Source organism: Emys orbicularis, chromosome 24 (assembly GCF_028017835.1).
Source record: "Emys orbicularis isolate rEmyOrb1 chromosome 24, rEmyOrb1.hap1, whole genome shotgun sequence".
Lineage (NCBI taxonomy): Eukaryota > Metazoa > Chordata > Testudines > Emydidae > Emys > Emys orbicularis.
In genome coordinates this window covers 14,860,556-14,883,704 of record NC_088706.1, presented here as the reverse complement: position 1 = coordinate 14,883,704, position 23,149 = coordinate 14,860,556, and the positions used below count along the sequence as shown (strand labels likewise).

The 23,149-nt window shown below is 59.0% G+C and overlaps 1 protein-coding gene across 1 annotated transcript; it reads left to right on the top strand.

The window, feature by feature from the left end:
• The first annotated feature begins 261 nt into the window (after window positions 1–261).
• On the top strand, window positions 262–12,379 carry DDX49 (DEAD-box helicase 49). The gene is made up of 13 exons (XM_065422061.1): window positions 262–376; window positions 1,993–2,116; window positions 3,606–3,691; window positions 4,789–4,910; window positions 5,795–5,982; window positions 6,669–6,809; window positions 7,489–7,564; window positions 7,928–8,004; window positions 8,510–8,607; window positions 9,061–9,135; window positions 9,776–9,864; window positions 10,270–10,341; window positions 11,001–12,379. The coding sequence occupies exons 1-13, from the start codon at window positions 262–264 to the stop codon at window positions 11,172–11,174; spliced, it is 1,437 nt and encodes a 478-aa protein (XP_065278133.1). The 3' UTR covers window positions 11,175–12,379.
• Window positions 12,380–23,149: the final 10,770 nt, after the last annotated feature.

The window sequence follows — 23,149 nt, the reverse complement described above, 5'->3', positions numbered from 1 at the left end:
GCCCCCGCGCGTGGGACACTGGGAGTTGTAGTTTCCGGCGAACAATAGGGCCGCGAGGGGTGATGATGTAAAACATCGCGGCACCGGAAGTGGGTGCGGAGCAGGGCACACTGGGAGTCGTAGTTTTTCCTATGGACTGAGAACTCGGAGCTAATGGGAAAGAGAGGGGCTGGTGACGTATATTGCTGGCGCCGGAAGTGTGCGCTGTAGCGTGCGAGGCGCCGGTGAGGCTCGTTCCGACGCGGTCCCTGTCCCGGCGGCATGTCCAGCTTCCGCGGGCTCGGGCTGGCGGCCTGGCTGGCGGAGCAGGCGCAGCAGCTGGGCATAGGCCGCCCCACCCCGGTGCAGGCCGCCTGCATCCCGCCCATCCTGCAGGGTAAGCGGAGCCGCGGCCCCTGCACCCCCCCCCCCGCCGGACCCCTGCACCCCGCCAGCCCAGTGCCCCCCTCAGTCCCCTCCCCCCACCGGGGCCTCTGCACCCCCCCCAGCCCAGTGTCCCCCTCAGTCCCCTCCCCCCACCGGGGCCTCTGCACCCCCCCCAGCCCAGTGCCCCCCTCAGTTCCCTCCCCCCACCGGGGCCTCTACACCCCCCCAGCCCAGTGCCCCCCTCAGTCCCCTCCCCCCACCGGGCCCCTGCAACCCCCAGCCCAGTGCCCCCCTCAGTTCCCTCCCCCCACTGGGCCCCTGCACCCCCCCAGCCCAGTGCCCCCCTCAGTCCTCTCCCCCCACTGGGCCCCTGCACCCCCCCAGCCCAGTGCCCCCCTCAGTTCCCTCCCCCCACCGGGGCCTCTACACCCCCCCAGCCCAGTGCCCCCCTCAGTCCCCTCCCCCCACCGGGCCCCTGCAACCCCCAGCCCAGTGCCCCCCTCAGTTCCCTCCCCCCACTGGGCCCCTGCACCCCCCCAGCCCAGTGCCCCCCTCAGTCCTCTCCCCCCGCCAGGGCCTCTGCACCCCCCCAGCCCAGTACCCCCCTCAGTCCCCTCCCCCCACCGGGGCCTCTACACCCCCCCCGCCCAGTGCCTCCCTCAGTCCTCTTCCCCCGCCAGGGCCTCTGCACCCCCCCAGCCCAGTGCCCCCCTCAGTCCCCTCCCCCCACCGGGCCCCTGCACCCCCCAGCCCAGTGTCCCCCTCAGTTCCCTCCCCCCACCGGGCCCCTGCACCGCCCCAGCCCAGTGCCCCCCTCAGTCCCCTCCCCCCACTGGGCCCCTGCACCCCCCAGCCCAGTGTCCCCCTCAGTCCTCTCCCCCCGCCAGGGCCTCTGCACCCCCCCAGCCCAGTGCCCCCCTCAGTCCCCGCCCCCCACCGGGCCCCTGCACCCCCCCAGCCCAGTGCCCCCTCAGTCCCCTTCCCCCACCGGGCCCCTGCACCCCCCAGCCCAGTGCCCCCCTCAGTCCCCTCCCCCCACCGGGCCCCTGCACCCCCCAGCCCAGTGTCCCCCTCAGTCCTCTCCCCCCGCCAGGGCCTCTGCACCCCCCTAGCCCAGTGCCCCCCTCAGTCCCCGCCCCCCACCGGGCCCCTGCACCCCCCCAGCCCAGTGCCCCCCTCAGTCCCCTTCCCCCACCGGGCCCCTGCACCCCCCAGCCCAGTGCCCCCCTCAGTCCTCTCCCCCCGCCAGGGCCTCTGCACCCCCCCAGCCCAGTGCCCCCTCAGTCCCCTCCCCTCACCGAGCCCCTGCACCCCCCCCAGCCCAGTGCCCCCCTCAGTCCCCTCACCGAGCCCCTGCACCCCCCCAGCCCAGTGTCCCCCTCAGTCCCCTTCCCCCACCGGGGCCACTGCATCTCCCTCCCGCCCCCCAGTGAGGGCTCTGGGTCTTTCCCTCCCCCCCCAATCTTATCCCCTGTGTCTTGGGCTGAAAACGTCCCCTGGCCATGGGGGCCGAGTGGGGGGAGGGGATGGGAGTGAAGGGCCTTTCCCAGGGCTGTGCACATTTGGAGCCAGGTCTCTGCACCCTGGGTACACGCTCACCCGGCCACTCTGGTCTCTTGCATGCAGGTCGCGACTGCATGGGCTGCGCCAAGACGGGCAGCGGCAAGACAGCTGCGTTCGTCCTGCCGGTCCTGCAGAAACTCTCTGAGGATCCCTATGGTATATTCTGCCTGGTGCTGACACCCACACGGTAAGGCTGAATTGTGTCGCTTGGTTTCACCGGCTTTCTAACAAATCCCGTTATCACCTGTAAGAGGCTCAGGAAGGTTCTTGCCTTAGGTGTTCATGTTGCTCCATCATCAGGGAGATAACAGAACCTCATCTGTCACTGATCCAGCAGTGCCTAGTCATGGAGGTGGAGGGTGCTTCGGGGTCTGTGGAATAGCTCTGCTGACTCACGCTGATGGCCCATGTCCAGTGTCTTGGCCCTGACAGTGGCCAGCAGTAGATGCTTCAGAGGATGGTGCAAGAAACCCCTCTGTAGTGGATTGGTATAATCTGCCTCCCATGAAGGGTTTATGCCTAATAGTTAGAGATGGGTCTAACCCTGAAGCATGGATTTTTATCCCTTCCAAAACTGTTTTGTATTGGCTATAACTCCAGATATTCCTGTTATCCATGTAAACTACTTTTCCTTTGACTCTTAGTAAATTCTTCATTGCAACGACATCCTGTGGCAATGAGTTCCAGCAGTGTAATCAGGCACCTGACTGAAAAAGTATTTTCAGTTTTGAATTCGCTGCCTTTTGCTTTGACTGTTCCATAGTTTCAGTGTTGAGAACAGGACAAGAGAAATGCACTTTCCTAAACCATTGCACTTTAATCTTATCCTGTTATTTGTCTTTCTGGGGTAAACAATCCCAGTCTTTTCAGTCTCTAGTCACTGATCTCCTGCAGTGGGAACACAGTATAACCATGGTGTTTTAGTAGATGTTTTTCTATCAGCCAAAGGGAGGGATATATTGGGCAAACAATTTTCCTGGCTCCAGCTGTCATTTCCCTGCATTCCTGTTCTTCCATATTCTGAACACACGAGCGTGGCGCTGTGCTGCCCCAGACCGCCCTTCATGATATGGCAAGGCCCTGCCAGCATGATCCCCTCATTAATTCCCTCTCCTGGGATTCAGAAGGAAACAACCTGCATCCAGAATCGTTAAACAATAATCCCCTTCTCCTGGGGTCCAGTTCAATTCCGATTCCCCCAAAAGAGCTCCCCTCAGGATCAGAGGTCTTCCCAGCCCTCCTTGGGGCTGAGGGGATTTCCTGTCAGGCTTCTTCCTCCTTGGCATAGGAGACCCACAGGCCTCCTCCTTGGGTAGCGCTTGTTAATTCAGGCCAACTGCGGTCTCCAACCAGCTCCCTTCTTCCCAGGCCCCTTTTACCTTAGTCCTTTTCTCCCTGGATTGGGAGAGCTTAACAGGTAGCCACATTCCCCTGTTGGTGTCTCTGGGAGCACCTCCTTTTAACTGCATTCTGGGAGCCTTCGGAGGCCCAGATGCTCATGAGGAGGCTGGCTATCCGGTAACTGCTCACACATGGGCTGAGGTGGGCTCGTTTTCATCACAGGAAGACTGGGCTTTGATTCTCTTTTCAGGGACCAGCCATCCGTGACAAGGGTAATAAATATAACTCTGATATTTCCATGTTCTATTTTCCCCCTTTTTCTTTCTCTCTGACAGGGAGTTGGCCTATCAGATTGCTGAACAGTTCCGTGTTCTGGGGAAGCCACTTGGCTTGAAGGACTGCATCATCGTTGGAGGGATGGGTATGTGTGTGCTGGTTATAAACTGCCCTCTGAGAAGACACGGCACAGTTACGGGTCTGATTCACTTTAAGGGGCTGTGCAGTTTCAGAGCACTGATGTCTCTGAAGTCTGTGCAGTGACTGGAGGAAAAGGTGGCTTTAGGGAAGCTGTGCTTGTCCAGAAGATGCGGAATTCTCTAGTTCCAGTAAAACCTTACGCTCACCTGAAATGCACCAAAATACAGTGTTTCTTTTGTCCATTAACAGATTTCTCCGTATTTGACAGGTGACTGTCCCTTCCCAGCAATCACAAGGAGAGGGCAAAACTAATCAGCTCTAAGGTTTTGTTGCTGGTGTACTTTGCCATTGAAGGGACAACCTGAGCAGACATAACGGTTGATGGCTGTGGGATTTGTTGTTCATTAAGAAACAAATAGCAGCCCTCAAGTGCCTCTTAGTAAACTGCCAAGTTAAGCAACGTTTGGGTGCCCATCTCTGCTTGAGGGGCCCAGCCTCTTGCTAGGGATGAGGCAAGCATTTTAAAGAAAAAGCAATGTCGTTGTCATCAGTCCTTGTGTATCACCTGGTATCCAGTATCAGGGCTTAAGTGAGCGACTTTCTCCCTCAGACGCGACATTCTTCTGCCGTAGAGTTGTCCTCCTCTGCCTAGGATGTGTCGGACCGACGCTCATTAAATGAGGAAGGTGTCTCCAGCTTCCTCGGGCTGGAATTTTCAAACGCTCCTTTAAAAATCCCGGCTTCATTTGTTGTTTCATTGCAACATGAAGTAGCTGGAGAGGGCCCGGCTGGAAAGGGCCAAAGTTTAATGATCCTTGGTAAATAAATGATGCTGGAAAGTCCCAAATAGTCGCTGGGTTTAAGAGGAAGCCTTTTTGCCACCGTGGTTCCCTGGGCTTCTTCCTCTATGCAATGCCTGGTTTTAGTGTCCGGCCCTGGGAGATGGGGAGCGTCCCACGTTCCCCTTGTTCGGTGCCCTCAACTCACATCGACTGCATCTTGTAGAATGAGGCCTGTGAGAGGAGACCTCTCCAGCAGGCTGGCTGCTCTCCCAGATCCTGGCCTGGGGCGTATAACTTTGCTCCCTTGGTGTTTTTCCAGATATGGTGGCTCAGGCTCTGGAGCTCTCCCGTAAGCCTCATGTTGTCATTGCCACGCCTGGCAGGCTGGCTGATCATCTCCGCAGCTCCAACACCTTCAGCCTCAGAAAGATAAAGTTCCTGGTAAGGCAGCTCTTCAGTTCCTTTCCCGCTGTGACCGTCTCCCTTTTTAGACTTGGGAGCATCTAAAGTGAGTTGCTGTGTGTGGGGAACAAGATGCTGGGCTGGGCCAGGTGCTGTGGATGCTTGAGTTTTCCACTGGCTGAACAGTCACAGATCCAACAGCTGGAGCCTGCAAATGCACCAGCTTGTCACAGAAGGGGACCTGGACTCTGGAGAACGAGTCAATGGCACTTGTGAGGAGCCCTTCACCATGGTATCTAGGTGCTGAAATACAGATGGTGTCTGCATTAGTGGAAACAGCCTCTCTGTGCCCCAGTCTGTCTCCATCGTTAATGCAAAAGCCTCTCTTTTGTCTTGCCTGTAACCCTTCGCTTCAGTCTCCTTGTCGCACACCTCAGGCGTGAATCCCTTCATATAGCCACCACCTCAGCTGGGTTTGGAAACTTCACCCCTCTGCCGCCCCCTGCCCTGTAATTTCAATATGGTGGAGCTTTTGGGGGGCTCAGAAGTGTTGTAGACTATGTACGGGGTAGATTGTGTTAGGCATCATTATTGTGTTGCTATGGAACAGTCTCCCTTGTCCAGTCTTCTGTCGTACCTTGGTTGTGGCTCCATGTGGTGCTCACACTCAATAGCACATTATTGTGCAAGTGTTGATATCTCTTACAGCGTGTGAGGATTATCCTCCCTGGGTTACAGGTGGGGAAACTAAATCGCAGTCTCTGGGCCTCAGGCACGGCCACAGAATCTATGTCAGAGCCTGGGTTGGAACTCTGGAGTTCCTGGCTGGAGGCCGGGCTGCCTCATCGGGACCATCCCGCTCCTGGGTGGTGCTGCTCCTCTCAGCCTGGCTTGTGTTGCTTGTTTTCGGCCACGTGTTGAAGGTTTTGGACGAAGCTGACCGGCTGCTGGAACAGGGCTGTACGGACTTCACCAAGGACCTGGAGGTGATTCTGGGGGCTGTTCCAGCGACCAGGCAGACGCTGCTCTTTAGTGCTACGCTGACAGACACACTGAACGAGCTGAAGAGCCTCGCCATGAACAAACCCTTCTTCTGGGAGTCTCAGGCCGAGTAAGTCTCCTGCTGTTTCCTGTGGTGTCCCCCCTCCCAGTACACAGCAGGGAGGCTGTGAATGTCAGCACATTGGGCTTCCCCTCATGACTGCCTTGGCAGTATTGGGAATGGTCGATGCTTCTCTCCCCATTAATCACCCGGTCCCAGTCACACCCTGTGCTGTTAGGTGGTGGGGACTTGGTACTGGCCATACTGAACCTCGCTTCCTTTGCCCGGCTTCCCCAGTGCTTGGCTGCACCGGGTGGTCTGCCGGGGAAGGTGGCACCAGCAGCTGGGTGACTAGGGCAGAGCTGAATACGGCTGAAATTGTCACTTCCCCTTTGCCTTTATTGTATTTTGACCCCACAAACTATGTGAGCCATCAGAGAGATTTAATGTAAATTAAAGGAGTTGGGCTGCCCTGGAGTCCCCGGCGTCGGGAGCTGGGGAGCCAGTCGGACAGGCTGCCACCTCCCCAGGCTTTTTGGTGTTTTAGATTTGTATTTGTTTTATTTAGTCCCACTAGTAAAACACAGGAGGGACTGGCAGCAATTGGGCCTCTTACGAGAATCCTGGGCAGTTGTCTAACTTAACCGGCTTCATTCTCCCCTCTGCACGTGGCCCCGTCTCCCCACTGTCTCCTTCGCCTCCCCCAAATCTGACCCATCTCAGGATAATGTCCCTTTCCTTCCCCTCCCAAACAGAGTGCGGACCGTGGACGAGCTGGTTCAGCGCTACCTGCTCGTGCCGGAGAAAGTCAAGGACGCGTACCTCGTCCATTTAATTCAGACTTTCCAGGATGAGCACGAGGACTGGTCCATCATCATCTTCACCAGCACCTGCAAGTGAGTCCGAAGCCAGGGCCATAGTAATGTTTAGGCTTCGGTAGCTCAGACCCCAGACTCCCCACTAACGATAGTAGGCCAGAAAGGCATGTGCTGCCCTAGTCCAGGCACTCCAGTGGGGTCCGAGCCCTTTCCTAGCTCTTGGGAGGCGAGTGCTTCCCAGTGCCAGGAAACAGCACGCTATGGAAGGGCCAAGTCTGAGTATCTCCACTGACCTGCTTAGTCCCGACCAAACAGTGTAGAGAGGGGCTGTGGTCACAACGGTCTCCAGCTGCACTGGGCACTGCTGTGCTGAGTCCTCCTGGGGCTCTCCAGTATAGGGCACCGTGGAGGGATGGAGTAGGTGACCTCTTGAGCCAGAAGTTGCTGTGATTCTGTGATTGTCGCCCCATTTCCTTCCCTGGAGTGAGTCCAGTTGCAGGGATTTAACCCAAGATGTGACTGTCCCAGTGGAAATCCCACAGTGCTCTTCAGAGAGTCTGGGCTCCCCCTAGTGTCCTGACCAACCTTTAACAGCCAGTCCAGTGGCCACCTGTGAGTGAGTGCCAAGCGTGGAATAGGATTCTGTTTGCCAGCATAGCCGAGGCACTGTGTACCTGGGTCATGGGAGGCTCTGTTCTAGGCCATCGGCTTCCCCAAGGACTAGATATGTAACTGGGAAATATCTCTTGTTTTTAAGGAACTGCCAGATCTTGAACATGATGCTGAAGAAGTTCAACTTCCCGTCAGTGGCTTTGCATTCCATGATGAAGCAGGTGAGTGACCCAGCAGGGCTGCGCAGTGGGGTGCTGGGGCACGCGCACATCTTGGCTATGCTGTGGAATGAAGGCCTCAGGTTTTTACACATTTATCCATTGAGCGAGGGCATCCAGGAGGTGACTCTTGTTCTCTTCCCTAAGGAAGGGGCATTGCTGGGCACAAGCCAGGTGGGTGCTGTGCTGGGTTCAGCAACCCACCTCTGCTGAGGTCCCTCGCTCCTCGCCTGCCCTCTGCCAGCCTGGTCAGGGATGCACACTTCTTTGCTGATAGCTGTTTTCCCTGAAGCCAGAAATCTGTGCAGGGCATGCGGCTTCTGACGGCTGCAGCATTCCTCATCCAGACTCCTCCTCCCTTTGCAGAAGCAGCGCTTTGCAGCCTTAGCAAAATTCAAGTCCAGCGTCTTTAAGATCCTCATCGCCACTGACGTGGCTGCCAGGTAGGAGAAGGGGAAGCTGCTCTCTGCGGCTACAGAGCTCTAGCGAGTTTCCTAAGCAGCAGAACCCCCCAAAAGCTGTGGGGTGGCGTTTGCGAGAGGGGAGCTCTTGTCTGGGTCAGGGCAGGGGATTGTTCCCTTCAGTCATGGCCCAGGGTTAGGGAACACCCTGGAACTCGCTTATGTACCTGCTGTAGCTGGATTCTCTGTTCATCCCCTGCCTTTTCACGCTGTAACCTGTGAGTTCACGTGCCGATAGAGCTGCCTTGTGGGAGGGGCTGGGTAGCCCGCTGGGCCCCGAGGGGAACGGCAGGCAGCTGACTGGGCCGCTGTCTTGGTCCCTGGTTCTCAGGACTGTATGAGGAGACGGTTGAGTCCCTGGAATCGGCTCGGGCTGGTCACTGCAGGCCCCGTGGGTGTCGAGTCTCCAAGGGCTCTCGGGGAACGCTGAGAACAGGAGATGCCCCACTGCTGCCTCCTCAACCCCCTTTTCTTTGCTGCGCTCCAGGGGCTTAGACATTCCAACAGTCCAAGTTGTCATCAACCACAACACCCCAGGCCTGCCGAAAATCTACATCCACCGGGTAGGCCGGACGGCCCGTGCAGGTGAGGAAGGAAAGCCAGCGAGAGGCACGGGTCGGGTAGTGCCACGGTTCAAAGCAGAGACCTGGTGATGGGATTCTTGCCCGATTCCTCCTTTCATCCAGTTTAAGACCAGAAAGGGGGGACCATTAGACCCTCTGGCTGACCTCGTGTATATCACAGGCCACTTACCCCTGCTGGCTGTAAGGCAGTTCCAGCTCCACTGCTGTGCAGTGTCAGATCAGACTAGGCCACTGATCCAGCGTCCTGCCACCACCGCTCACAGCGCTGACTCGTCTTGGCTGGTATCCCACCTTTGACAGAGCAAGTGGAAGACCCTTCTCCTCGCCGCTCCTCTCCATAGTGCACCTGTGCTAATTCCTGGAGGCGAGTGGGGCCTGAGGGAGGGTTAGTCTGGGGATCACTGCTCATCAGAGTTCACTTAGTCACCAGCGCCTTCTGGTTCTCATCCCTCAGGCCGGCACGGACTCGCCATCACGCTGGTGACGCAGTACGACATCCACCTGGTGCATGCCATTGAGGAGCAGATCAGTAAGTGGAGAGCATCAACACAGGCATGGCTGCAGCCACAGCCTCTCTGACACAGAGCGTACGGCCCAGGAGCCTTCTAGTATCAGAAAAACAGCTTCTCTCCCCTGGCTTTGCAACCGAGGCCCGGCAAATCTAGTAGCTCTGTGTCTCCCCCAGGGCGGGAGCCGCCCCGGTCACCAAACCTTCTGGTCTTTGATACTCTAGTACGACTGGTACGTAGCACCTCGCACCCAGCGGGATTGCAGAGTGCTTAGCAAGGGCTGCTTCTCCCCACCCTGAGACAGAGGGTGGCAGCTGTGGACAGCAGCTCCTAGCTAGACTGCGCAGCGCTCCTCAGGAAGTGGAGAAGGCTCCTGCCTGCAGTTGAAGCGGCCATGCTTTGGGGAGTCCCGGCAGCCCGGCTCTCCGTAGGGCGGTTGGGTGAAGAGACGAAGGCGGTCTCTCATTCTGGTCGCCGGGGGTTGGTCCCGTGTATTTGGTCCCATTATCCCCAGTGATGCTGAATGGGCTCCATAGCAAGGGGAAAGTTCTCCGGGGCGCTCTGAGTCAGTAATGACCCTGATCTCCCTCCAGCGGAGGGGCTGGCCCCTGCTCTCGTACCAGTCTCTGAGCTGTCCGTGTGTCTTGTGTCGCGATTTAGAAACGAAGCTGCAGGAGTTCTCGGTGGAGGAGCGTGCGGTACTCAGCATCCTCACCCAGGTGAACGTCGCCAGGAGGGAGTGTGAAATCGTAAGTGACCGGAGCGTGGGGCGCCGGCTTCCTCTGACCAGGAAACGCTTCCCCTCTAACTCGCAACGGGCGTTTAGCTTCGGCAGGGTGTGCAGCCCTCGCTTTGGATATGCAGCTGTGTGGAGGGCTCGGGGCTCATTCCCCTTTCTAGAGGAGGCCTGTGCAGGACATGAGTTTTTGTAATGCAAATGCTGGGGCAGGGACCCAGATTTGCTGTTCCCCATCTCTAAGGTGTGGCCATCTGGTGATATTGGCCTGCTCGGCAGTGCGCTGGGGGCCTGGGCTTTGGAGTGAGGGTCTGCCAAGTCCGTCAGAGCTCTGCTCAGGCCTGCGACCCTCCGTGGAGCCTTGCTGCCGGTCCTACTGCCTGGCTCCTCATCGCGCTTTTGTCTTTTGCTTTGGCAGAAACTGGAGGCGACTGATTTTGATGAAAAGAAGGAAATAAATAAGCGGAAGCAAATGATCCTGGAAGGAAAGGTGAGTGGATGCGCTCCAGCCACTGCCGCCAGGTACCAGGACAAGCAGTGACCTGTCGCACAGCACAAGACACCCATCCCCCCCTTCACTCCTGCAGTCTGTCTGCCTCGTTCCCCTTTGAGCAGCTTCTGTTCGCCTTGAAAGGAGAATGATGAAGAGCTACTGACAAATGGGTTGTCCCATTACGTCCTTCAGACCTGGTGTCACATTCCTCTCCAGAGTCAGTTGTGCTTCAAAGAGCAGGGTGGGCTTGACAGGATGTTACTCTGCAGCCCCCCTCGGCCCCCAGTGGGGGGTCAGAACGGGCAGCTGAGAGAGGAGGGGAGCGGCAGCATGGAGCAGCGCTAGGAAAGCGGAGGCGGTCCAAGGCTGGGATAGGAGAACCAGAGAGGGGAAGGGACTTGCCCAGATTTGTGCACAAGGCAGTGGCAGAGCCGGGAATTGAACCCAGGAGTCCTTACACCCCACCCCAGATTTGAACCACAGCCCTCTCCTCTGGGGTGGAGAATGGTCGAGCAGAGCGAGAGTGCACAAATAACCAGGGCACGTGGTCTCTGGAGACGGACGGGCAGCTGGGGAAGGCAAGGGTCCTTTGGGTGGGGGCAGGGCTGACAGAACCCTGCTGCGTGTCGTCAGTTTCTTGGCGTCTGCCCTTGCAGGACCCGGACTTGGAGGCAAAGAGGAAGGCGGAGCTGGCCAAGATCAAGAGGAAGAACAAGCAGTTCCGCGAAAGGGTCCAGCACACGCTGCAGGAGAAGAAACAGCTTCAGCTGACGAGGAAGCTGCAGAAGAAGGCGCGTCGGCAGCAGAGACGGGTGGCCGAGGAGAAGTGAGAGCTCCAGGCGCTTACAGCTGGGGAGCTGCTGCCCAGGGCTCTTCCTAGCCCCTAGAGACCACGCGGTGGGGGGGGTTGATGTGGAAGCTTCTGACTTGATGTTGGTGTTTGAAGGGAGGGGGATCGCTCTGCCAGTGTAACCCCTTCTCCCTCCCCTCCAGAGACTCAGCTGCTCTGGCCCATCCTTCGGCCTGACCTGGGCGGGATGGGGCTCAAGGGGTGTCACTCCTCAGCCCCCCATGCCCAAAGGAGGGATCCAAACTCTTCTCCCTTGGGGAGCTGCTCCTGCTCATGGTGATTCTCGGTTTCTCACCTGCTCCCACCCTTCCCAGGGCTGGTGCCTGCCACTCCCTCTTGTTTAGATGGGCAGCTTCTCCCCAAGTCGGAGTCTGAAAGCCCTGAGCCAAGGTCAGCTTGGCCCCTGGCTTCCTGGCCCAGCTGGCGGTGTTCTGAGAGGGTAACAGCTAATCGAGACAGGGGAGGGGCTCCATCAGGGAGGCTGGTCTGGCGTGTTTTGTGATAATTTCCCTTCCTCCTAATTTGTGTGACCCGTTATCTAAACCGTGTTTATCCCGAGGTCCCTCTGAGCCACATTTCAGATCTGTCCCCTGACCTGCAGCTCCAGACGGCGCCCCAGTCAGCCACGGGACCATCACGGGCCCCTCTTCCCTTCCAGGAACGGAGGTTTCCCTCCCCAGAGCCTGGTTTCAATCCCAGTATCCAACTCGACCAGGTCAGAGGTCTTTGATTCACGTCTGAACAGGATTCCCTGGCCATCTCAGGAGCAAATATCCTTAGCTCTGAACAACCCACAGCAGTTTGGATGCTGCTCCCTCCCTCCCTGACACCCCCACTAGACTCCGCGGAATGGATGCTGCTGGTTTGCACCCTGCCCAATGAATAAGTGACTCTTGCACCAAGAATGGCCCCGGATGTCCCAGTGTGAGGACTTGGCCAAGTGCACAAGGATCAGCGAACTTTAAACTCGGGGTGGGGGGAGGGTGTGTGTGTGCGCCATCAGGGAATATGCTTCCCTCTGGAGCCTCAGAACTAAGCGCAGCTCTATGGTGGGGGGCTCAGCCTGGGCCCGTCAGGGAGGGAAGTGATTTCTGCTTTGGTGATGGGGGGGATGTTTTCTGTGACTCGCATCTTCCCTGCTCCCAAGAAATATTTATTTGCAATAAATAACTGGGTGTCTGGACTCTCCTGGCTCGGGGGACTGGCGTCTTGTCCAAGGGCTGTTGCTCGGAATGAGGGGTCGGTTTCACCCTGGCATATCGAGCTGGATCAGGGACTCTGCAGCTGGAGGCACTGAGGGCAACACCCAGTTTTGTTTCAGGGGCGTGGTCCAAATAGCAAACAGGTTTCTCCTAGCCAGACTCTGCTCCGGTCCCTGCTGTCGGTGCCAGGGCAGCGGTTCTGGAAAGCTGCATCCCATTCTGTGGGGGCCGCTCGCCCACTCTGAGCCCCGCTCCAGTCGGGGGTCTCAGCCACCTCGGGCCTGTTCTCTGCCCCAGAGCCAGGTCCATATGCCCATCCTGGCACAGGTTTGCCATGCGAATCCCCAGGGCCCTCTGCACAGCCGCTGGGGCAGCTCCACCTCGGGCAGCAGCCGAGGAGCTTGGATGTCTGGCTGGATGACTGGGGCCATGTGGCTAGAGAGGTGTGGCCAGACTGGCCATCAGGACGGGTCTGAGTTGGGCAGCCCCCTTCGCCCGGCTCCCCGGGAATGAAGAGGACCTCGAGGTCCTGCCTTGTAGACGGGGCGACTCGCGGGCTCGGGCAGCTGTTGGAACCGCACTGATCGCTCTCCGAATACGGAACACTGCCCCAGCACCGTGTGCTGATTTCCCCAGCAAACCCGTCAGCACGAGAGTAATGAGGCTCCTCCCTGGCCAGGCTGCTCTGGTGAGGGCTTTGATGCTGCCTTTGTGTCGTCTCGCCTGTCAGCAGTTCCCCTCCCCTCTCCGACTCCTTGCTCTTCCTTCTGAAGTCTCTTCGCTGAGCGCATCTCTTCATCTTCCCCCAGCACCTGTGACAGCAGGGTTTGATCATGGAGTTTCGTCTTGGTGCTTTGTTCAGCTGCCTTTTCAATCCCTCCGGCTCTCTGAGCACCAGGGCACGTGTGGGACATGAGCCTCCTGTTCAGTCAGTGCAGAGTCGACTCCATGCAGCCTGGCTAGGAGGGGGGGAGCGGCCTGTCTCAGGGTCTGGGAATGGACCCTGCCCAGGTCCACAGAAGGCACCTTGCCTGGTGACTGTCAGTGGCCTCTGTGAAATGCGCTTACAGGCCTCAGGCCGATTCTTCCTTCTCCCATCCCTCCCTGGCTTGAAAGCTGCTTTCATCAGCTCTCCCCCCCCCCCCCCCCCCGGGAATTCCTCCACCCGTCTCCCAGCAGGGTCTTACACTGGGGCTGCGTCCGGAGCCTGCCTTGAACAGCGGCTCATAGCGTCCTCGGGCCGAAAGGGGGGGGTACAAGAGCCTCGTGCAGGGAGATCAGGGCAGGGGGCTCGCTCCAGGCTCGAATGGCTGCAAGGTGCGGGGAGGTGTTGAGGGCGGCGGGGGCCGGGCTGGCAGCACTCTGCCATGCGGTGGGTAGTGCCTTAGTCACGAGACCCTCCTTCCTCTGGGCACTGAACATGCTGATCGTGCCAGGGCCGTGACTGAGGGTGCCCCAAATCCCCAGTTGGGGGAGTGGCTGCATCACCGATCCGGGCCAGCTTGGGACGACCTTCCCGTGCCCTTCTCACCCCCGTTTTTCTCCCCCTTTGGCTACCGTCTCCCACGTGCTTTGCACACTCAATTCTTTTCACTCTCTCAACCCCAGCTCCCCACCCCCACCTCTTTGAGGGCTTCCCTGGTTTGGTTGCTATGGAGACAGAACCCAGTTCAGCATTTCAAACATCTCGCCGTCCCTGGCAGGCACAGGGGGGGCGTGGCCGTGTGGAGCAGCGGGCGCTGGGGGTGCTCCCCACAGACACACGGCAGAGGGTGTACCGGAGCCTGCACCACCTCTGCAGAAACCTCCTGCCTTAACCCGCTGCTCTAACGGCCACGCTGGGTGTGTCTGGCCTGGTGTCGGTCCCTGAGGCTGGGCGAGCCTGGAGCGGGGCTCTCGGGCCCTTTGCTGGGCATGGAACAGGCCCTCTTCCCTTCCCCCACCCCCTCTGCTCCCGTGCTGGTCGGGTGAGGGGTTGGCACGGGGCACTGGTGTTCCCCAGAGTGCTGCAGGCAGGCGGCAGGGTTGGGCGAGTCCTACACAGAACTGGAGCCACGTCCTGGGTCCATCCCAGGAGGCTCCCTGGGCCTGTCCCGCAGTGTCAGGGCAGGCGGCCCAAGGACAGGGACTTCCCCAGAAGGAAGGTCTGGGGCAGAGCCAAGAGCTCTGGGGGGAGCTGCCCCCTGTGGGTTCAAAGGGGACCCCCTGGGCCTGGCCACATCTGCAGCATGGGGAAGAAGGGTGAGGGAGGAAGCAGGGGATGGGGCTTGGTGGCCAGTGGTCGGATCCACATGAGCCGGTGGCCCTGGTCCATCCTGAGTGGGCCGTGTCCTGCAGGTGTCAGCCAGGGGACTCCAGCCTCTGGCTGTGGGAGCAGCGCCGGGAGGCAGGTGAGCTCTAATGAAACGCTCAGGGCGCAGCCCCAGCTTGTCTTCAGCTCCCTGTTTCCTGTGGGGGCCAGCCGAAGAGCCCTCAGTCCTGTGGGTGTGATTCCTTCTCTGGCCTAGGACCCAGTGCTGGATCCTGGGCCAGAGAAGGAATCACACCCACACCGCCCGGCCCGGCTGGCTGGTTACCCGGCAGCGCTGTCGGGTTCAGCTTGGAACTGCTTTGCTCTCGGTCCTGCGCCAGGCGGGGTTTTGCTGGCTTTGCACAAGGCTGGCCCCTGAGCTCCTGCTGCTCCCGTGCCAGGTGCTGCAGTCTGGCCCCCGGGGACGGCGCTTTCGTGTGGATTGTGGCTCCGGTCTCACTGCCGCTCTGCGTGCTGGCGAGCGCCCTGCCTGTTACCGCACTGCCAGCTGCAGCCGTGTGTTCAGGTGCTGTTTGCATTGCACAAGCCAGGCTCTGCTGAGGGCGGGAGAACCCCTGAGTGTGACTCTACTGAGTCCCTTCTCTGGGCAGGGTCTGGCCTGGACCCTCCGGGCCACGCGGCCTGGTCAGCAGCAGCCACTAGGTGGCAGCTCTGGTGTTCTCCGGCAGCGCCCTGCAGCTGGCTCCGCCTTCACTGGTGCAAAGGGCCCCTTGCCTGGGCTCCAGCTGGTGAAGTTGGGGGGGGGGGGGTGCCCCGGAGCTGCCCTGAGTGCAGTGGGGGCAGATGGGGTTAAATAGTAGCACAGTGTCTGCCCCGTCCAGTGCTGCCTGCAGTGTCCTCTGGAGTTAGATGCAGCGCGGATAGTCTGGACTCCTTTCTGTTCCCTTCTCAGCTGCAGCTTGGACAGGGCTTCTGCTGGCCCCTCTAATACCCCCCCCCCCCCGGCAGCAGTGATCCCTGCAGCACCCTGCCAGGCAGGCTTGGCTTTGGCTCTGTCCACTGAGGGCAGCTCCTCCCCGCTTGGGGCGTCTCTGCGCCGTCCTCCTGTCTGTGATGAATGCTGCTGGCTGGGCCCTGGCTCTGGCCCCCTTACAGCTGTTTTCACTGTCCCCCAACACACCTGGCCTCTTCACGTCCGTCCCCCCTCCAGGAGTCATAGGGCGGGTGTGTTTGGTGCGGGGGGGCGGAATCTTTCTTTTGTGCTGTAATTCTTCCCTGCTTAAATCCACCCTCATGCCTGCTGCAGTAGCAGCCGCCTCTCCTGTGGACTCTGTGGCCTTGTCCCTGTTGCCTCTGGGAGGGAGAGTGACTGTGAAGGAAACAGGTGGTCTGGACCCCCCTCCCCTTACTGTGTGTGAGCTCAGAGCACTGGTGGCTCCTGCAGCCCAGGCTCTCTTCCTTTCATGCAGGCAGGGGGGCCCTGCAGCAGGTCACCCCATCCCTTCCGCTGTAGGCAGGCTGAGGCAAAAGGCTTCGTGCATCAGCACTGGGGCGGGGGGGAGCTCTGGAGCGAAACCCGCGCTGTCGCAGAGCAGGTTGGTTTGTTCCAGTTCAGAGAGCCCAGGTCCCTCTGCTCGTCAGTCGCCTAGCTGTGAATGGCAAAGCTTGCTCAGTCCAGCCGCCCACTCCCTTCAGGTGGCAGAGTGGTGCCCCATGCAGCTGGTACTGGGGTGTATCGCCCCACTGGCTGGAGGCAAGGCGGAGGCAATGACTCCCCCATGGTGTCCCAGCAAGTGGGTGGCTGAGCCCAGGGGACTAGAACCTGCAGGTCCACTCTCAGGTTCGTCCTTCCACCCATGGGCCGTGCTCCCTCCTCGGCCCTCCAGGCCCAACACCAGGGCTGAGGCCGGCTCTGTTAAGCATCCTGTTTCCATTGGCAGAGGGAAGTCTTCGGACAAATGAGCAGCCAACATCATCTTGGGTTGAGGGAGTGCCTGGATTCTCTGCAGGAGGCTGGCTGCAGGGCTGAGATGGGGCCATTGACCTTCTGTGTCCCATCTGCTAACTGCTCTGCTGCTGGAAAGGGAGCGGGACTTGGCCAGACGAAGAGCGTTTGGCCCTCTCTGGTGGAGGTGAATGTTGCATGCTGCCAGCCCGAACGCAACTTCCCCGGTCTCTGTAACGGCCCTTTGTGCTGGGCTGACGTCAGCCCTTAAGCCCCAGTTCTGAGGCCTTTGTCTGAGGGACCTGCTCCCCAGCGTCCCTCGCATCCAGCAGCATTAAACGATCCATTTGCAGGCCCGCCGCTGCATGAGAACAGAGCAGCAGCCCCTGCCTCCATCCAGCCACAGCCCCACATTGAGGCCAAGCCATTCATAGCCGCCAGCAAGGTGGCCCAGGTGCGTGTAATCAGCGTTTCTCCCACCTCCTGCCTTTGTTGCATCTTCGTTGCCTGCTGGGAAGTGAAACGCAGGTAGCTTGACTGACAGAAGCAGCCCATTTGTTACTAGGCAGGGCTGGTTCCTCTCTCACTTGTACTGCTCCCAGCCCTGCTGAGACACATTATTCCTGCCGCCAGCAGCTGGCCATGTGGCCTCATGGTGCAGCCTTGTTGCTCCCTCTGGAGCACTTAGTTGTGCAGGCTCTGGCCCTTGCGAAAGGGATGAGCCTCTGCCGTAGCTCCCTATCTGTCCTGGCAGGTCCTGCAGGGCTAGAGAGTGGCTCTGATGGGCAGTGATGGCCAGTGCAAGCCTGGTTGGGCAGCCACCCAGCAGAGGGGATGTGTCCCCTGGGTGCTGATGGTCTAGCAGAGATAAAGACGAGGCTGCGGATGAAGGTGGCGGGGGATGGAAGCAGGCAGCGCCTGTGCCTGGTCTTGATCATAACTTTCCATGGCTGCAAACATTAGTGATGTCAGAGCAGGACGCATGTGGCGGGGGGGAACAGATCCAGCACCTCGGCTACTCCGGCCTCTGCAGGAGATGGGCCCAGCACGGCGCACACGGGTACCCATAGGCTGGGATGCTGCCGGGTTTCCCAGTGGGCTGTGTAGTGCTGCTGTGTGAGCAGCCTGCTGGGCAGTTAACATCCAGCTGCTGCTGCTCGTATTCCTATTGCAAGGGGGGGCTCTTGTGAGAACTGGAGCCTGCTGTTCCCGGTAGGGGTTGGAAGGAGCAGGCCATGGGCAGAGGAGAGCAGGGCTAGTGTAACCATAATTGTCCCCACCGCTCACAGTCCCACCACGTCCCCGCGAGCAGAAACAGCCGTCGTGTGCCGGAAACAAACAGGAGTAATAATCACAAATTACTGCGGGAAAGGGGATGGCAAACCTCACCGGAGCCTCTGCTTTTATTGTGTAGAGGAACATTTTCCAATATGCACATTTAACTGCCTCCTCTCAGCACATTATCCTCGGGGGGGCAGAGGGGAGGGCGGAGGCTTTAAACGAGGAGAACTTTCCCCCTAGCTAAGTGTAAACAGACCAGCGCCAACTAAAAATAACCCATGACCTCAGAGACAGAGCAGCTGATTGCCCCAGCCCTGACGGGGGAGGGGGCTGCGTCACCCAGCTGCAGCTCGGTCCCCTCACCTGATTCCAGGATTCAGTCGGAGCGGCCCATGGTCACGCTGAGGTAGGCCCAACACGGAGCTGTTAAAGGATTTGGGCCATGAGGGCCTATGCAATGGTGTTGCTTAGGCTGGGTCATTGCGTGGCCTTTAGCTACGTCTGGTAAATCACATTCGTGGCGAGGTGTCCTGACCCGAGCCATGTCCCTCGAGGATCACCGTGCACGTCACAGCGCCCCTGGGGGATGATTAGCTCCTTTGTACAGCTTGGGAAAGTGAAGCCTAGAGAGGGTTAAATGACTCGCCCACAGTTGCAGAATGAGTCAGTGGCGGAGCGGAGCAGTTAGGAGTCGTGTCTGCTATGCTGAGCCGTGGCCAGCTGCGAGTCAGACTGAGATGCCCAGGCTGTGTGTGTGCACCATGGGCACCCTGCATTGGCATCTGCTGTCGGATGTGCTCCAGTGGGAAATGTCCGTTTGCTGAGGGCTCCTGCTTGCTGTCCCCAGAGTGACAGACACACTGGCTGTCCCTCGGGCTAGGCCAGCTGTAGCTTCTGAGACCAGAAGGGACCATTTCAATCACTGAGTCTGACGTCCTGTAGCACACAGGCCAGACGGCTTCTCTGTATTGATTCCTGCAGACGGGCGTGAGAGACTCGCGCTGTACAGCGCTTCAGGGCAGTACCCAAGACTCCCAACTGCAGCACATCTGATCCTGCAACCTGCTAGTTGTGAGACACTTGTGCAAGGGGGGAGCGTTACACAGAGCTGGAACTGACACACTTACAATCCTGACGCATGGACAGCAGGGCTGGAGGAGCCTTGGGAGACTCTGGCCTTCCTCTGAACACGTCTTAAAACGAGGATCACGTCAGACGGTGAGAATGTGGGGCATTAGCAAGCCACCTGCCAGCCGCTCGTCTGGGCGCGTCTGGCTTCTTGAAGCGGCTGCTCTCCCCTCCACTGGCCTGGTGGCTGCACGGCCACCTGTCTGGGAAAGACGAATCACACAGCCGCTCTTTGTTCCCTAGATGTAACGGTTTCAACCGGAACTCTTACAGGCGGGTGATCTGGGATGGGGGCGGGGAAGGAAGAGCTCCAAACCTAGCACCTAAGAACCCAGCGGGAGAACTGAAAAATAGGCAGCTGCACAAGACTGGGACTTTGTGGGGCGTCTGGTAGCCAAACCCCACCGCAGTCAGTGGGAGTTGCTCAGTGAATTACCTTGGGGAAGTGCAGCCCAGATCTTTAGGTGTGAAGACCTTGAAGATTGTTTTTGCCCAGGCTAATCTCACATACAAACAGCCCCTCCCCCCCCCGTCACTGCTCCGGCTGTGCTTTACATGCATTGCCTCAGAAAGAATTAAGAAGCCCATTTGCCAGCAGATGCATCTCACGCACTGAGTTATCTGCAGTCAGCAGAACTCCTCCTGCCAGCAGCAAAGCCCGTTATTGGGTTGCTTGACAATAATTGCCAGTGGGCGAGAGAAGCAATAATAAAAGCGGCCGCGTTGCATAAGGAAGTGATTTTCAAGTGATGGAGATGGAAGTCTGGGGAACCCCCTCGGGTTTCTCCTGAGTGCTGAAATGGGAGCGCTTCCCGGGCCTGGGAAGCATCTGTTGGTGTTAGCTGTGGGCTGTGTTAACAGATCCCATAGTCCGTCTCAAATGTTCAGTGCTTCATTTGAGTGGGGAGGAGCCAAGCCGTGCTTTGCTGCACCCAGCTGCCGTCCGGCTGCCTCCTCTGGATTTAGGGCCTTTCGGGAACTAGCCGGTGATAAATGAGGTTTGGAAGAGCTGAGGATTGCAAAGGGAGGGGTCCCCCCGAGTCATCCAGCACGTGCCGCAGTAAAAGGCTTTTAATGAACAGGGGCTGCAGGGCAGAGCAGACTGAAAAGCTGGCAATTGCAAATCGCGCCTGTGGGGAAATGAGAGCATAAAGGAAACTGGCTAGCGCTCTCGCTGGAGCCCTAACAACTGGAGGGCAGCGCGGTGTAGCACAGGCTGGCCAGGGTTGACTGTCCAGTGCGCTGCATGCACCCCCCAGGCAGGCGCACAGACTGGGCATGCGCACTTGTGAGGTGGCAGTGGGGCAACTCAGCCAGAGGCGTCCATGGCGAGAGTATCAGATTGACAGCAAGTCAGGCGGTTCATGGGGCTCATGGCACTGGCCTCACAAGCGTCACAGCAAGGGAGAACTGGCACCCCTGGGTTGTTCATTTCTCTGGGGGCAGCGCTGCCCCAGGCCTGCCCCACCTGGATGCTGACAGGTCTGTCCCGCAGGGAGCTTGCAGCGCCCCATCACTTAGTGTTGCAGGCTGGGTCACTAGGCCTGTAAGGGAGGGGGGTTCCCAGGAGCAGGTGAGGAAGTGAGTCGTGATGTCATGGCCAAAATGTAGGCCGGTAGTGTGGAAACCCACTGAAATCTTTCTAACAGCTGCAGCTCAGGGGTTTCTGCTCCCCACCAGCCCAGAGGGGGCACCCCTTGGGGAGCAGTGTGGAGGGAACACCCCACTCCAACAAGCCCCGGCCCATTGCCCTGGTCTGGTCCACGTGGCGGGAGCCCCGACTGCACCCATGAGGCTGTGCTACAACCTGGATGGGCTTGCTGGACACAGCACTAGCAGTGTGGGGACAGTGACTACGGGAAAGTTATTTACTTGTTCCCATAATATAAGAACTAGGAGTCACCAAATGAACTGAATGGGCAGCAGGTTTAAAACAAATAAAAGGAAGTAGTTCTTCACACAGCGCACAGTCAACCTGTGGAACTCCTTGCCTGAGGAGGTTGTGAAGGCTAGGACTATAACAGGGTAAAAAGAGAACTAGATAAATTCATGGAGGTTAAGTCCATTAATGGCTATTAGCCAGGATGGGTAGGGAATGGTGTCCCTAGCCTCTGTTTGTCAGAGGGTGGAGCTGGATGGCAGGAGAGAGATCACTTGATCATTACCTGTTCGGTTCACGCCCTCTGGGTCACCTGGCATTGGCCACTGTCGGCAGACAGGATCCTGGGCTGGATGGACCTTTGGTCTGACCCGGTACGGCCGTTCTTATGTAGACTCCTTGGAAGGCAGGTGCACATGCCAGCCCGGTGCAGTGTGGCTGCTGCGGCAGTCCTGGGGCTGAGCCAGGCTTGGCAGGGACTTGTGCCTGGGACCCTGGGTGTTGCCAGCCGCTCTTGGGCAATGCAGCACCAGAAGAGTTGCCTTCGCCGGGCAGCGAGATGCTGGAGAAGCACCGTGCCTCCGACTCTGCTCAGGCCTCCAAACCAGATGGAGATGAGCTGGCTAACCCCAGGAGAGGGGCTCCGCACCCTGGCCCACTGCCCTCTGCCTTGTCAGCCACTTGAGGGGCAGCATTCAATCATATGCCTTTCATATGATCATCGTCTTGCTGCTGGGTCATGACTAGGGGCTGCGCCCCCTCAGCTCCCGGCAGTTTAGGTGCGTGGGGTGTGTCCTTACATGGACCCTGAGGGTAATTCATTGAGGGGTTTTCTGTTCACCTGCCTTGTCGTTTAAACTGGAGCCTTGGTGTCTGAGAGCTTCAGACTCCTGCGGGGTGGGGGGGGACAATGGGGGACTCAGCCCTCAGAATGGATTTGGTTGGTTCAGGGCCCAGCCTTAACATCACATGGCTTTAAATCAGCAAGCCAACAAGCTCTAGGGCTCTATTCTCCCGTCCCCTCGCAGGCAGACTGGGCAGAGCCTGCCCCTTCCTGCCTTCGGGCAGCTCCTCGGCCGTGACTCACCCTGCCCAGCCCAGAGCGTCCTGGCTCCCCGTGACACAGCTGGATGCAGAGACGCAGTGACTCAGTGCATGGCGCGGTGTCTCTACAGGACAGAAGGAAGGAAAGCAGCTGCGGCCAAGGGAAGCAGGCCGGAGCGTGAGCCTGAGACAAAGGCTCCGGAGCCGTGCTTGGCGGGGAAAGCTAGGCCAAGTGCAGGCTGGCGCTCCTGTCAGCGGCGTTGTAACGTCACTGCCTGACTGGAGGGCGTTACACCGGGAGCGACCGGGGCTGTGCTTGCGAGGTGTAAAGGGCACCGGGTCATTACAAACCCTGGCTAACGACGGTGCTGCCGCCAGCGACAAGTCTGGGCTAGCAAACGCACAGGTGTGGAAGGCAGGTGGGAACGGGGCCGAGCTGCAGTCTCAGCGCCGTGCTGGGGCTTGTGTCTGCTCCATTCCCACTCAGAATCAGTCCTGCTGACTCAGCCTGGGATGTTGCTCAAGCCGGTCCAGCGAGCCCCAATCACTGGGAAACTCCCATCTTGCCACCGGCCACACAGTAGTGAGAGGCTGGGTGCGGAGACATGGAGGACACAGTGGTGGGAAGTCAGACCCAGTCCCTTTAACATGCCCCTGCTCCTGGTAGTTTGCATGTGGCGTGAGACACAGACAGGACCCGTGGGTGGGTGAGTGGCTGACAACATGCAGGGGAGATGCCTGCTTAACCCAGTGCCGCCCCACAACGAAGCAGAGTCAGAGCGAAGGCACCTCTCCTGCAGCTGATCTCTATTTTCCAAAGGGGCCACAGCTGGCACCGGAACCGGAACGCAGTGCTGCACGTACCCCCGGCCATTCTTGTCTCCCGCCCCCCCCTCCCCCCCCCCCCCACACAGAACACCCTGCGGGTGGCACACGTTACAGCTAGTTCTAGCCCCCACACAGGCGTGGGAGCAGCTCATGCAAAAAAGTTCTCCTGGCTGCGCATGTTCAGAAATCTACATTTCCCCACAACTCCTAAGCTTTGAAAGGGAGGGCGGGAGGGGGCCGGCCTAACCTAGACACAAGCTCTGTAACCCTGACATCACAGCTCCACTCCTTCAGGATCTCCCCAGCACCTGCTCCAGCCCTTAGGCTCAGTTACCCAGGCGTAAGCAGGGGCTGGGGTTCCAGGGAGCCCTGAGGCAGTCCGGGGCAATGGCAGATC